Source organism: Oryx dammah, unplaced genomic scaffold (genome assembly GCF_014754425.2).
Source record: "Oryx dammah isolate SB20612 unplaced genomic scaffold, SCBI_Odam_1.1 HiC_scaffold_29, whole genome shotgun sequence".
Lineage (NCBI taxonomy): Eukaryota > Metazoa > Chordata > Mammalia > Artiodactyla > Bovidae > Oryx > Oryx dammah.
Window position 1 is genome coordinate 61250291 of NW_024070213.1, and position 11364 is coordinate 61261654.

Consider the following 11364-nt stretch of genomic DNA (forward strand, 5'->3'; position numbering starts at 1 on the left):
CACTTTGGCATCATTGCTCCTCAGCACACAGGATCTTAGTTCCCCCACCCGGAATCGAACCTGAGTCCCCTGCATTTCAAAGTGGATTCTTAACTACTGGACCACCCTGGAAATCCTTGTTTTTATTCTATCTAAAGCTGGTCTGTGAAAGTCTTTGAGTGCTAGAAACCATCTTCCAAATTCATTTCTTCTTTCAATCACTAAATAAATCTTCCCATACTAACTATATGAAGCAATGAGTAAGACACTGTTGAGAAAACTGACATGTGTACAAAATAAAGAAACTTCCATTTATATATGATATAAGTGTGTGTATCATATGTGTGTGTGCGTGTGTGTGCGTGTGTGTGTATGATACAACCAAAAGAGTCAAGAAAGAGAAAAGTCCATCCACCAACCAAATACATCCTATAGGTCATAATATGTAAAAATCCTTTATTGTTGAGGAATAGAGAGAAACATCATATTTGTAGGATGCTACAGAAATTCCAGGGCAATCTGTAGTCAATGGGTACAGGGACTGGGGATGCTCACAAGGCAGTTTCTGCAGCCAGTGGGACAGAGAGAAGAAGGGGTCAAAGCACAAGAGTGTTACAGGGGTGGGGAGGAGGAAGGGAAATAGAAGCGTGTGCATCTAAGGGTGGGGGTCTTCACAATGTAGCCCAGGAGTCCAGGAGTGGAGTGCTGAGGACCAAAAAAAAAAGATCAGATCACATCTCTGTCCTTAAAACTCCCAGCAACCACCCGCCGGGGCGGTGGGGGAGAAAGGGAGGGGCCTCTGTAAGGGAGCAGCAGAGAGAATGGAAGCCTTAGCCTTCAGCTCTCCATGTAGCCTTTGAACTAGAGGATTGAAAAACTCTCCTGGCTACAGTTGCTTGAGTCTTCCCAGCTCCCATGTGCATCACACTACCCTTTCATACACACCATGTGCGTGGTCTGAGGGGCCCACACAGAAAGACATAGTGGCAAACTTCATATCATCCTGAGCCGGGCATACACACAGCCCTGTCCAATGCACCTTGGAGCTAATGTTCCCCTGGCCTCACCCAGTCCCTCCTCCTCTTTCCAGAAACCTCCCAGAGGAAGGACAGGTCTAGGGATCACTTCCTTTTTCAGCAGTTTCACATGAATGAAATTAGATGGCATGATGATCTGTGTTGATCCATCTCATCTAATCTTTACATGCCACCCCCCAGGGGCCTTGAGTCTATTCTCCCCAGTACCTAACAGGTTCAGAATGCGCCATCCATGATGAGATTATGAGGGCTGCAATTATGAGCTCAGTCCCTCCAAAAAAGCCTAGATTCACCAGAAAGCATTACAAGTAGATTTCTATAATGTGCTTGTTTCTGCCATTTGTATAAAATACTATGGCAAAATTGCACTGTAATTATCTTTACGGCCCATGCATAACGTTGGGGAGAGTATGTCATCCAGATATAGCTGCCCGTATAATTATCTGGCTGTCGGCAAGACTGAAATAACAATCTAATGAGAGCAAAATGATACAGTAAGTACCATGTAATCAGCAAGTTACAGTTATTACAGCTTTTTGTGCCCCCTCGCCCAACACTGAATCGGGGGCACAGTCATGACTCTGGGCCTGGGAGTCATGCACAGGCAGTCTCATTGAGAGCCAGCTCCTGATCCTTGGGTCTCCCTTGAAACCAATGAGAGGGGGTAACAGGGCCACAGGGAGAGGGGCAGGAGTCTCTAGGAAGACAGAGGCTTCCTGACCCCTCTCTTTGCTTCCCCCGACACCATTCTTGGGAAGCCGGTGCAAAGAAAGCCATCAGTGAGCTGCTATTGCTATGTGTGGGAAGCTGGTGTCGAGGCAGATGATTCCGCATTTTGACAAGACACTTCCCCCGGGGGGACTCACGTTCACATACCAAGTGGAAGAACTGTCAGGCCACTCAGGCCTAGGGTCCAGCCCAGACAACTTCAGACAGACAGACCAGAGCCCACCGAGGCAACACTGGAATGAACCTTCCCTACACCTCCCAGACTGTGACAGTCACAGTGAAGCCAAGGTACAATGCTGTGTGCCAGGCACTGTTCTGAACACTTGACCTAGACTCAAAGCAACAGCCCTGTGAGATAATATTATCATCCCCACTTTTCAGATGAGGAAACAGAGGCACAGAAGGATTATGTAACCTGGCCAAGGAACACAGCTAGTGAGTGACAGATCCAGGATTCAAAGTCAGGCCATGCTCTTATTCATTACTCTATACAGAGCGATTATGATACAGTTTCCAGCCACTCCTCATTAGATTTCAGAGGTTTTTCTTGCATTTCTAGAAAGAAATGCAAGAATCATCCTTGCAAAGAACTCTATAGTGGACCCAGTAACCCAAGATTCAGGATGATCTGGATGGTTTCAGCCTCCCTGAGAAGCAAAATGCTTCACGTGTGAATAAATGTGGTACCTATAATTATCCAATGATGATCTCTCCATCTTTTGCACAAATCACAAGAGAATAGAGTCCAAACAACAGAAGTTGTCCATCAAAGAAACCCCAGGGGAAAACCTCCCCTTGCCATTTCCCCCCACTCACTCCTGTTCAATTGTAAGCCGGGATCAATGAGGCTGGAAAGAGATGAGAAAGAGGGGTAGGGGTGGGTGTGTGTGGGTGTGTGTGTGTCTGGAAAGAGATGAGAAAGAGGGTGTGTGTGTGTGTGTGTGTGTGTGTGTGTGTGTGTGCGTGTCTGGAAAGAGATGAGAAAGAGGGTGTGTGTGTGTGTGTGTGTGTGTGTGTGCGTGTCTGGAAAGAGATGAGAAAGAGGGTGTGTGTGTGTATGTGTGTGTGTGTGTCTGGAAAGAGATAAAGAGGGTGTGTGTGTGTGTGTGTGTGTGTCTGGAAAGAGATGAGAAAGAGGGGGTGTGTGTGTGTGTGTGTGTGTGTGTGTGTGTGTGGTCACAGACAAGCACACACTTCTAAGTGTTGGGATGTATTTAGGGCATTAATTATGAGCATTAATGCCCATAGCATCAGAGGAAATGATCCTCTGGCAATACCCCTCCTACCCCACCACATACCCACAATCCCTTCTCCTCACCCTGAGTAAGTCCTTACCTCATTCCACACTGGGGGGGTATTTGAAGGTGCCAAAGCTGGGGATGTTTTCTTGGTTTATATCAACAGGAGTGTCTGAGGGGATGTAAAGGGTGTAGTTAGGAGGGATTTTTCTATGACCGTCACCCGAACCCAAAAGCAAAGGGCTGGCTATGCAGGACAGCTTTGGAAGACAGAGTTAGGAAGAAGAGGGACTCTCTGTTTGGGAAATGGGGGAGGGGCAAGCAAAGCCTCTCTGACCCTTTCCCAACTGCAGCAGGACCTTCTTAGAAAGGTCTCCCTGCTTTGCTCCTGGGGCGGGCTGGACTGTGGGTCCAAGCTGATTGAGTCGAGGGGTGGAGGAGCCCTCACTGTAGCTAGGGAGAGTCCTGTCTCTCCCTCCACTGACGGACATGAAGCAGCTGACCCCTGCTATACCTTTGCCAGCACCCCAGCCCTTCCACCATGCTCCTACCTGGCTGGAGGTTCCTCTTGCCCATGAGACCCACAAAGAAGTCATGCATGTCACCTGCATAAAAAGGGCCAACATGGTCAACCATCACGATGAGGGGTTGATATCTTTCCCCAGACAGCTGTCAAGACTTCTGAGGTTGGGTTCTGGTTTCTGTTTCTGTATCCCACCACAGCTTGCCTCCCCACAGTTAGCAGGCTATCCCCTTAGCCCACCCTCTCTGTCTACCTCCCTCTCCCCCACCTTTCAAGAGCTCTAAAATCCTCCCACCCAGCAGGTGCCTGATTTAGAATCTTCACAGCCACCAAGAGATCCTCTTGAAATGCACCACCATGCCCGTGGAGGAAGACCTCACCAGGCCCCCCACACCTGCTTCCTCTGGCCCCCAGGGGCATCTCACACTCTGTAGAGGCTGACTGAGCAGTTGCAGCTGGGATGCTGTGTGACCAGTGGAACCGGGGCCAGCCAAAATAGTCACTGGGCCCTGTGCCCATGGAGTTCTGGGCAAATGGTCACCAGAGGTCGGGAGGGAGAGGAGGGAGAGGAGGCTACTCACGTTTCTGGGGAAGTGGCGACTCCTTAGGACCTGTGAACCAAGAACAAGCATGTAACTGGGGAATGGGATCTGCAAAGAGACGATTGGAGGGGGGTCAGATCACAACCCTCAATCATCCGTGAAGCCATCTTCAGTCTCCTTCCCTCCTGAAGGGCCTCCCAGATCTATTTAATCTTCAGAATCCTGCCCCCCAAACCCCTTTCCCTGGGGCTGTATCCTACCTACACTGGCCTTGCTCAACATCTTGAGCAATCCATCCAGGGAGACCACGCGGCTATCATAGAGTCTCCGAAGCAATGACGGGGGCAGCTGGTAGAGATTTGAGTCCTTCTGGCGAAGAGAGACAAAGAGGGCCAAGGAGGAGGCTCACCCCCAGTCCTCTCACTCTTTTCCCACAAGAAATGGCCTCTTCCTGCGCTCATCACAGCTGAACCTGACAGCCTATTTCTTTCCAGATTTCCTCTGGTTCACACTAGAAGAGAAGTGGGCTCTCAAACTGTGGTCCGTGGACTAGCAGCATAACCGCTGGGAGTTTGTCAAAAATACCTAAACTTGGTCCTCAGACCAACTGAGAGAGAATCTGAGTCTTAACCAGGCTCCCAGGTGATTTATAGACACAGCAAGATTTGGGAGGCACATGTAGAGGGAATACATTGGGTGTCCCTGTAGGCCGACCAACTGTCCCAGTTTACCCAGGTGTGTGGGGCTTTCAGTGCTCAAGCTGGGACAGTCCTGGGAAAACCAGGACAGTTGGTCATGCTATCTCCCAAGCTCAAAGGGGACAGACTCCTGAGGCCCCCTCACAGCTCCTGCCACCTCTCAGTGAAAAGGGCCTTTGGTTCTTTTTCACCCTGGCACATCCGGAACCGATCTGACCAATGATATGGTTGCCCCACTAATCGAGTGAGCCAGGAATTTCCGAGAAAGGTCCATCAGACAGAGCTAGTATGCTCTGGTCTGTGCTCCAAGACAGCCACAGACAGGACTTGGTCCTGGGGACACGTGGGTGTAGGCACCCGGGGCCACCAGCCATCCTGGAATTGCCCCACTCTCCACTGAGTCCGTGGGTGTTTCTCTCCCTGTGTTCCCCACCGCCGCTCCCTCTCTTTTCCATTGGTTTCTGCCTGTGGTTTTCTGTCTCTCTCCCCATGACCCCGCCCCGGATTTAGAATTTCAGAAGGCAGCATGCTCAGAATGAAGCCTCTTCCCCTCCACGGCTGAACCCCATTGTAGCCCTGATGCTGAGCAGGGGTTCTTAATCATCTTGGTGGTTTCACACATGCCAACCTGGTTGCCCAGGCACATGTATATCCTACCCCCATCTCATGCCAATTTCTCTCATCCTCATGGACCTGTAGGGAGGAGGGGCAGGAAGGCAACCTCTCTTTCACTGGACAAGAGGGGCAAGGTCGCAAAGCACATTCGTCTTAGAGTAACAGACCCAGATATTCTGTCTCCAGCTGGAACTTTGGCTCCAAACACTGTGTCCAGCCTTTGTCTGGCACTCACTCTGTGTTTTTTGAACTGGTTCTGGTCTTTTGGAGCTGCTGCTGCGGCTACCGCCTGCAAGGTTGCCAGCCCATCATGCCTTGGGACACCCCACCAGCTGGACAAAAGCTGATGATGTCTCTCTTTGCCCAGCCCACAGCTTCCCACGCAACCACTTCCCCAAATTGTTCAAATACTCTGCGCACCTCCTATAATGAGATGCTAAACAGATCCAAGCTGGAGAGGCAGTTAGACTTCACATGCTGAATTTGTAATAAGTCCCACCTGTAATCGTCTTAAAAGCACTCGTACCAATATAATTGCTGTCTTTTCAAAACCTTGAAAAGACTTCCTCCTTGTTCTCCCCCAGTACCCCTATTCTGAAAACTCCTATTCTTTTTCTTAGAGGAACTTCAGAAATTGGGGCCCAACTTGTTTTGTGATTTTTTTGTTTCCTATCCTGACTAAGCAGAGGCTAGAGAGGGACATGGGACAGGAGGAAAGAAAGGGTTGGGATCTTAGGAGCACCTGAGGTTACAGAGGGTGGAAGAGCAGAGGATAAGGGAATTTATGTGAATTTTTAAAACAACATAATACATAAAACTGACAGGTAACAAAGAATACAAACGACTATTTGGGAGAGAAATTCTGACTGTTTCATACCATCTGGGCAGTGAGGAAGACTTGCCCCCCTGCAAAGGGACAGAACCTGAGACCACCTTATCCAGCACCATCCACTCACCAGGTCACCAGACAATCAATCAAACAATGTTTCAGTGGGGCACCGTTTACATACAAGGTGTCAAAGACATGCAGAGGGACAGAGACACTGACAGACATACTGGGAGAACATGAGGCCCCCAGAGAGGCAGGGCAGTCCAGCCCTCTGGTGGATAATCCAAGTAACTGGGGGCCCCCCCACCCCCCCCACCTTCCTCACTACAGAGGTGGGACAGGCAGAGTGTGGCCCCCATGACGGTGTCTGGTATTCTGCCAGGGTGGCAAACCAGAGGGGGAGCCTTACCTTGCTGTGACCCTCACCGGGCCCCACACGCTCCTGTGACTCCTCACAGACCGCACCAAAGGTCCGAGCCAAGCTGAGGGCCAGGACGGCTGCAAACAGCAGGGCGCGCCGCATGATGCCTAGGACAGAGAGACAGGACAGGGGAGGCAGGGAGGAGGAGGACGCAACTCAGGTGCAAATGCAGGAGGCACTCACCACCAGTACCCTGCCTTCCCAGCCCCGGCTCTCCCACCCCAGCCTTGGTCAGGGAGAGTCTCTGAGCTGGAGGGGCTCAGTCTCCCGGCCTCTATCACGTGCTCCCCCAGTCTGCGCACCTGGTAATGAGCAATGGCCAATAATGCCGGGGCTCCAGCTCCCTGGGAAGATAATAGACTGACGGGACCTGCACGGGTCTATTTTGTTCGTCAGCTGGAGGAGGGATCCTGAATGCTATTTTCCAGCCCTAGATACCCTAAGGCTTAGGCCAAAACTTTCTAAATATTGGAAGAATCAGTCTGTACACACAGGCTCCAGGCATCACTACATCAACCCTATTGCCTCTTTCTGCTCACCTGCCCAGTAGCCCACTCCCTGATCAAAGGCTGCCACGTTTATTCCCTCCTGACTCCACCTCTGTCCTCTGGTGCCAGCTCCTATCCATCCAACATTCTCTGGCTTGTGCCTACCTGTGGAGCAGCTTGGAGACTGGGACAGATGGTCTAGCAGGATCAGGGAGCTGGCCGGAAGCACTGCCTGCTCCCCACAAACGCCGCTGGCGCTGCTGCTGTGAAGAGAGAACCAGGGAGTGGAGGGACTGGGGATGTGGCAGGAACTCCGGCCCAGCTCCCTGATAAAGGCTCTGGGAGGGTCTGGGGGAGCCGGGGGAGGGGCTGAGAATCACCAATCCCAGGGTGGCTGGCGGGGCGGGAGGCTGGTGGGGGTGAAGGGGGATATAGGCTGCAGACACACGCACATACACACACACACCCAGCAGTGAGCTGAGGTTATCCAGCAACTCACAGTCCAGCAGCCCTGGAGCTGGGCGCACTAAGCAATGATGTTGCTTATGCAACTCAATAGATGAGGTCCCTGGGCTCTTTCTCCTCCATATCCATGCACCAGCTCTTTGCCCTTTAAACTTCCAGCCTCAACTGCCAGACCAATTTCTGGCAGGTCCTTCTCTGGCCCCCCCCACCACCAGGATGAGCCAGATCCCATCCCGGATGATTGGGAGGTGAGTCTGGCACCTCTCCAGCCTTCAGTTGTCCCTCTGTCCTCCTCCCAGCTGGAGCTGACTCATCGCACTGGCCCTTAAACCTCTTAGGGTCAGCACTTCCCCCCAGTGGCTAGTGCAAAACCTCCAGCGTCTGCCTCCCTCCATCGCCTCCCAGGGCCAGTGCCCCTCCCCTGGGCCTCCCACCCCATTCCTTGACCCCTGAATCAGCCTGACGTTGTTGCATCCTTCCAGGGTTCTCACTTCTATCCTTCCTGCTGTCATCTCTGAGAGATGTCATGGCTAAGCTGTTCCCCTAGCCCCTGCTCCAGCATTGATCTCTTAATTGCTTCTTTTTCTCCTTTGTTTCGTTTATCCCCCACTCTGTCTCCAAACAACTCAGGCATCTTCTCCCCTGAACTTTCAAGCCTCTAGTCCATGCCCCACAGTTGAGAGGCTTCACTGTGCTCACTTCAACCCCCCAAGGTAAGAGAGCCCCAGGGGAGGGTCAGAGTCAGGATCTGAGACAGACCCAGAGAAAAAGAATGCCGCCATAGGAGATGAGGGGGTGAAGTGAAAGCCGGCTTCAGAGCAGTCATCACTCTCAGTGTTTATTTATAATGGAGGAAGAATTTGAACATTTGCAAGGAACTTCAGCAGAGAGCAATTCAACTGATTTTCATCACCTCCACCATGTGAGTAGGAAACATTCCTATTTTCAGATGAAGGAACTGAGGCTCAAAAAGCTCAGTCACATGCTTCAGGACATACAGCTCCTAGAGAACAGCCTCAAATCCAGGTGTTTCTGACTCCCAACCTCCCCTTCATCGTACTGCACTGGTCTATACTTTGACCAGTAAGGGGAGACTTAGGTCCCCCAGAGGGGTGGGGGTCCACCTCCCGAAAAGACCTAGAGATTGGGATCAGGTACTCTTCTATATCTTGGGATTTGGAAGAGAATCATAGCTCTGTTGCATATTTATTATAATGGTTCCTGCTCACCAGCACCTTTCCCAATCACCCTATTTAAAGTTACTACCATTAGGGACTTCCTTGGCAGTCCAGTGGTTAAGACTCTGAGCTCCCAATGCAGGAGCACAGGTTCAATTCCTGGCTGGGAAACTAAGGTCCCACATCCCTCTCAGCTTCGCCAGAAATTTTTTAATAAAATTACTACCACTTTATTCTCCATATCCCCTCATTTCTTTTCTTCATTCATGACAACAAACATACTACAAATTTACTTATAAAGTCTGTCTACCTCACCTCCCACCAGAATGTCATCTTTAGAAGGGCAAGGACTTTTCATCTGTTTGCTATTGGATTTCTAGTTCTATAGTGTTTGGCATATAATAGGTGCTCAACAAAAATGTATTTATAAAACAAAAAAGGTAGCCTGAGTCTAGCTTCTTGCATTGCAGCCCACCGTGTGGATCTTCCATAAAACCTCTCAAGCATTGCTAGAGTCCTGAAATGTTTCCTTCCCCAGCCCACCCACCCTCGTCTTGGGCCATACTAAGAAGTCATTCTGGCTGCACGGGACTCTAGCTTCATCCCCAAGTGAGGGCAGCAGCTACGTCATGTTCCTGCATGCTCATTTGCTCAGTGTCCGACTCTTTGAGACCCCATGGAATTACGTGAGAGGCCACTGGGGCCTCCTGTAATTACCCAGCTAATTACTTGGCTCTCTGGGGAAACCATGGCCCCGGACTCAGGGTTGGGATAAAGGGCAGAAGGGGAAGGCTGTCTACATGTAAACAATATGACTGGTTCATGCCTTTGAGAAATTCGGGTACTGTTTTTAATTGGACCTGGACATCTCCCACCTCCTCCCCTCCTCTCACCAATCTGGAAAAGGAGGTCCAAGCCACACAGGTTGGAGGGAATTAGCAGTGCAGGAGGAAGAACATATTAGATGAGGGCCAAGGACTAAAGTCTCTTGGGTCCCATCTCTATGTCAGCCTCCTGCCCTCCACTACCCCATTCATCCCTGCCCCCATGCCCTGGTAGCAAGGGAAGCAAGGCTTCAGCAAAGGTCCAACATGAATAATGTCCTTTGATGATAAGGCATCTCACAGGATGGCAGGAGCCAAGGATCGGGGGGAGCAAGAGAATGGCAGGGAGAGTTGATCACGCCTTGATCTCTGGGATTAACGAAGACTTGAAAGAGCTGGTGGCTAAGTCAGAGAGGTGATGAAGGAGGGAGGCAAGGACAGGCTGGGCTTCACTTTGCCCACAGATCATATGCAAAGAACATGTAAAGCAGGTACTGCAGCTACAAAGCAGCTGGGTGTTTTTTCCTTTGAACACTTGCAACTTGAGCCACGTCTCAGACTATCACTGGCCTAGAGGAGCAGAATCCCTAGAAAGATCCCCTCTGGGGCCCACCCCTCTCTTTACTGCTGATTCAGGTTGGAGGTGAGAACAGGAAATGGGGGAGTTGAGATGAGAAGAGCTAGTCAGCCCATCCCGGGGGTCAAGGTGGAGCATGTACTTGTGCGCATGAGATGACCTGTGTATGTCCACCACGTGCACAGCTTGCAGGGCAACACGTGGACCCCTTCAACATCCTAGAGGGGTGCTGCGGGATGCTGTGGGAGGGGCTAGAGCCACAGGTGACACTGGGTGGAGAGATACCGGTGAGGAATGGAAGGATGCCAAACCCCCTGGCCAGGACACAGCTGGGAGACCACCTGCAGCACGAGGAACAGGAGTGCCTCAGAGCCTGCAGCAGAATGGGGCCGAGCCAGGAGGGCTGAGCAAGAGCGGGTCTGTGCCATGAGACAGCAGAATGAGTCCTCGTTAGGGTTAGGGGGTACTGGGATGACTTGTGCCTATCAGAGGCTCAAACAGCCAAGACTGAGAGAGCTGGACTGGTGATGGGGAGTGGGAGGCAGAACTTCAGCTTCTCCCATCATGATACAGCCACTTCAAGCCCTATGACAAGGGTAGGGAAACAGCCCCTATAGGCTTCAAGGGATGAAAACACATGCTGTTGAATTCCAGAAGAGAAGAGAAGCAGAGACAGGAAAGAGGAGGAGGGAGGGAGAGATGGGAGAGTAAAGAAGAGAGGATGCCCACATGCCTTCCTTAGACTAGCATCCATCCACATGACTGATGGGGGAGGACAGGAAGGAGGTCAGGAAGCCTCCCCCCTCACTCTCCCCCTATCCCTAGCCCGGAGAGCTGACAGTGCCTTCAGCCCTGGGAAAGGAAAAGCAGGATAGGGAGCAGCAGCTGCAGATTCTCCTGAAATTGCTTCTGAAAATGACCAGACACTTCACTGGAAAAGTGACGACAATTTGGGCCCTGGGAGCAGGAGATGAGGCGGAGAGCTGGGGCGGTCAGGCTCTGGTTACCAGCCCCTCTCGGCCTGATTCTGAGAAGTCAAGGATGGGGGATCTGTTGGGGCAGCGGAAGGGTGGCCAGAGCCCCAGCTCAGGACAGAATCCCCTTACCAATGACAGCTCTAGACCCTCACCTACGGGGAAGAGCTGCCTCCCTGGGCCCTATGTCAGCTCAGGCAGGGTGTGCCAGGACTCAGGGCTGGCTTGTGCCCTGAGCGCTAGATTC

At 51.4% G+C, this 11364-nt stretch overlaps 1 protein-coding gene across 2 annotated transcripts; it reads right to left on the reverse strand.

The window, feature by feature from the left end:
* Nucleotides 1-415: 415 nt before the first annotated feature.
* On the reverse strand, nt 416-7443 carry TAC3 (tachykinin precursor 3). 2 transcript variants are annotated; one of them, XM_040233004.1, is made up of 7 exons: nt 7265-7443; nt 6600-6718; nt 4309-4414; nt 4088-4117; nt 3535-3588; nt 3081-3155; nt 416-684 (listed from the first exon to the last, which is right to left on the reverse strand). In XM_040233004.1, the coding sequence occupies exons 2-6, from the start codon at nt 6711-6713 to the stop codon at nt 3082-3084; spliced, it is 378 nt and encodes a 125-aa protein (XP_040088938.1). In that variant the 5' UTR covers nt 6714-6718; nt 7265-7443; the 3' UTR covers nt 416-684; nt 3081. The 2 variants fall into 2 exon arrangements, with proteins under 2 accessions (XP_040088938.1, XP_040088937.1); XM_040233003.1 differs by having other exon boundaries at nt 4309-4417.
* Nucleotides 7444-11364: the final 3921 nt, after the last annotated feature.

Bases quoted from the DNA above. Each gene is read 5' to 3' on its own strand.
- TAC3 (XM_040233003.1), bottom strand. From the start codon at position 6,713: ATGCGGCGCGCCCTGCTGTTTGCAGCCGTCCTGGCCCTCAGCTTGGCT. The intron at 4,418-6,599 runs GTAAGGCTCCCC...TCTCTTCGCCAG, and splicing joins CCGGTGAGGGTCACAGCAAG to AAGGACTCAAATCTCTACCA. The intron at 3,156-3,534 runs GTAGGAGCATGG...ACATCCCCTCAG, and splicing joins CAAGAGGAACCTCCAGCCAG to ACACTCCTGTTGATATAAAC.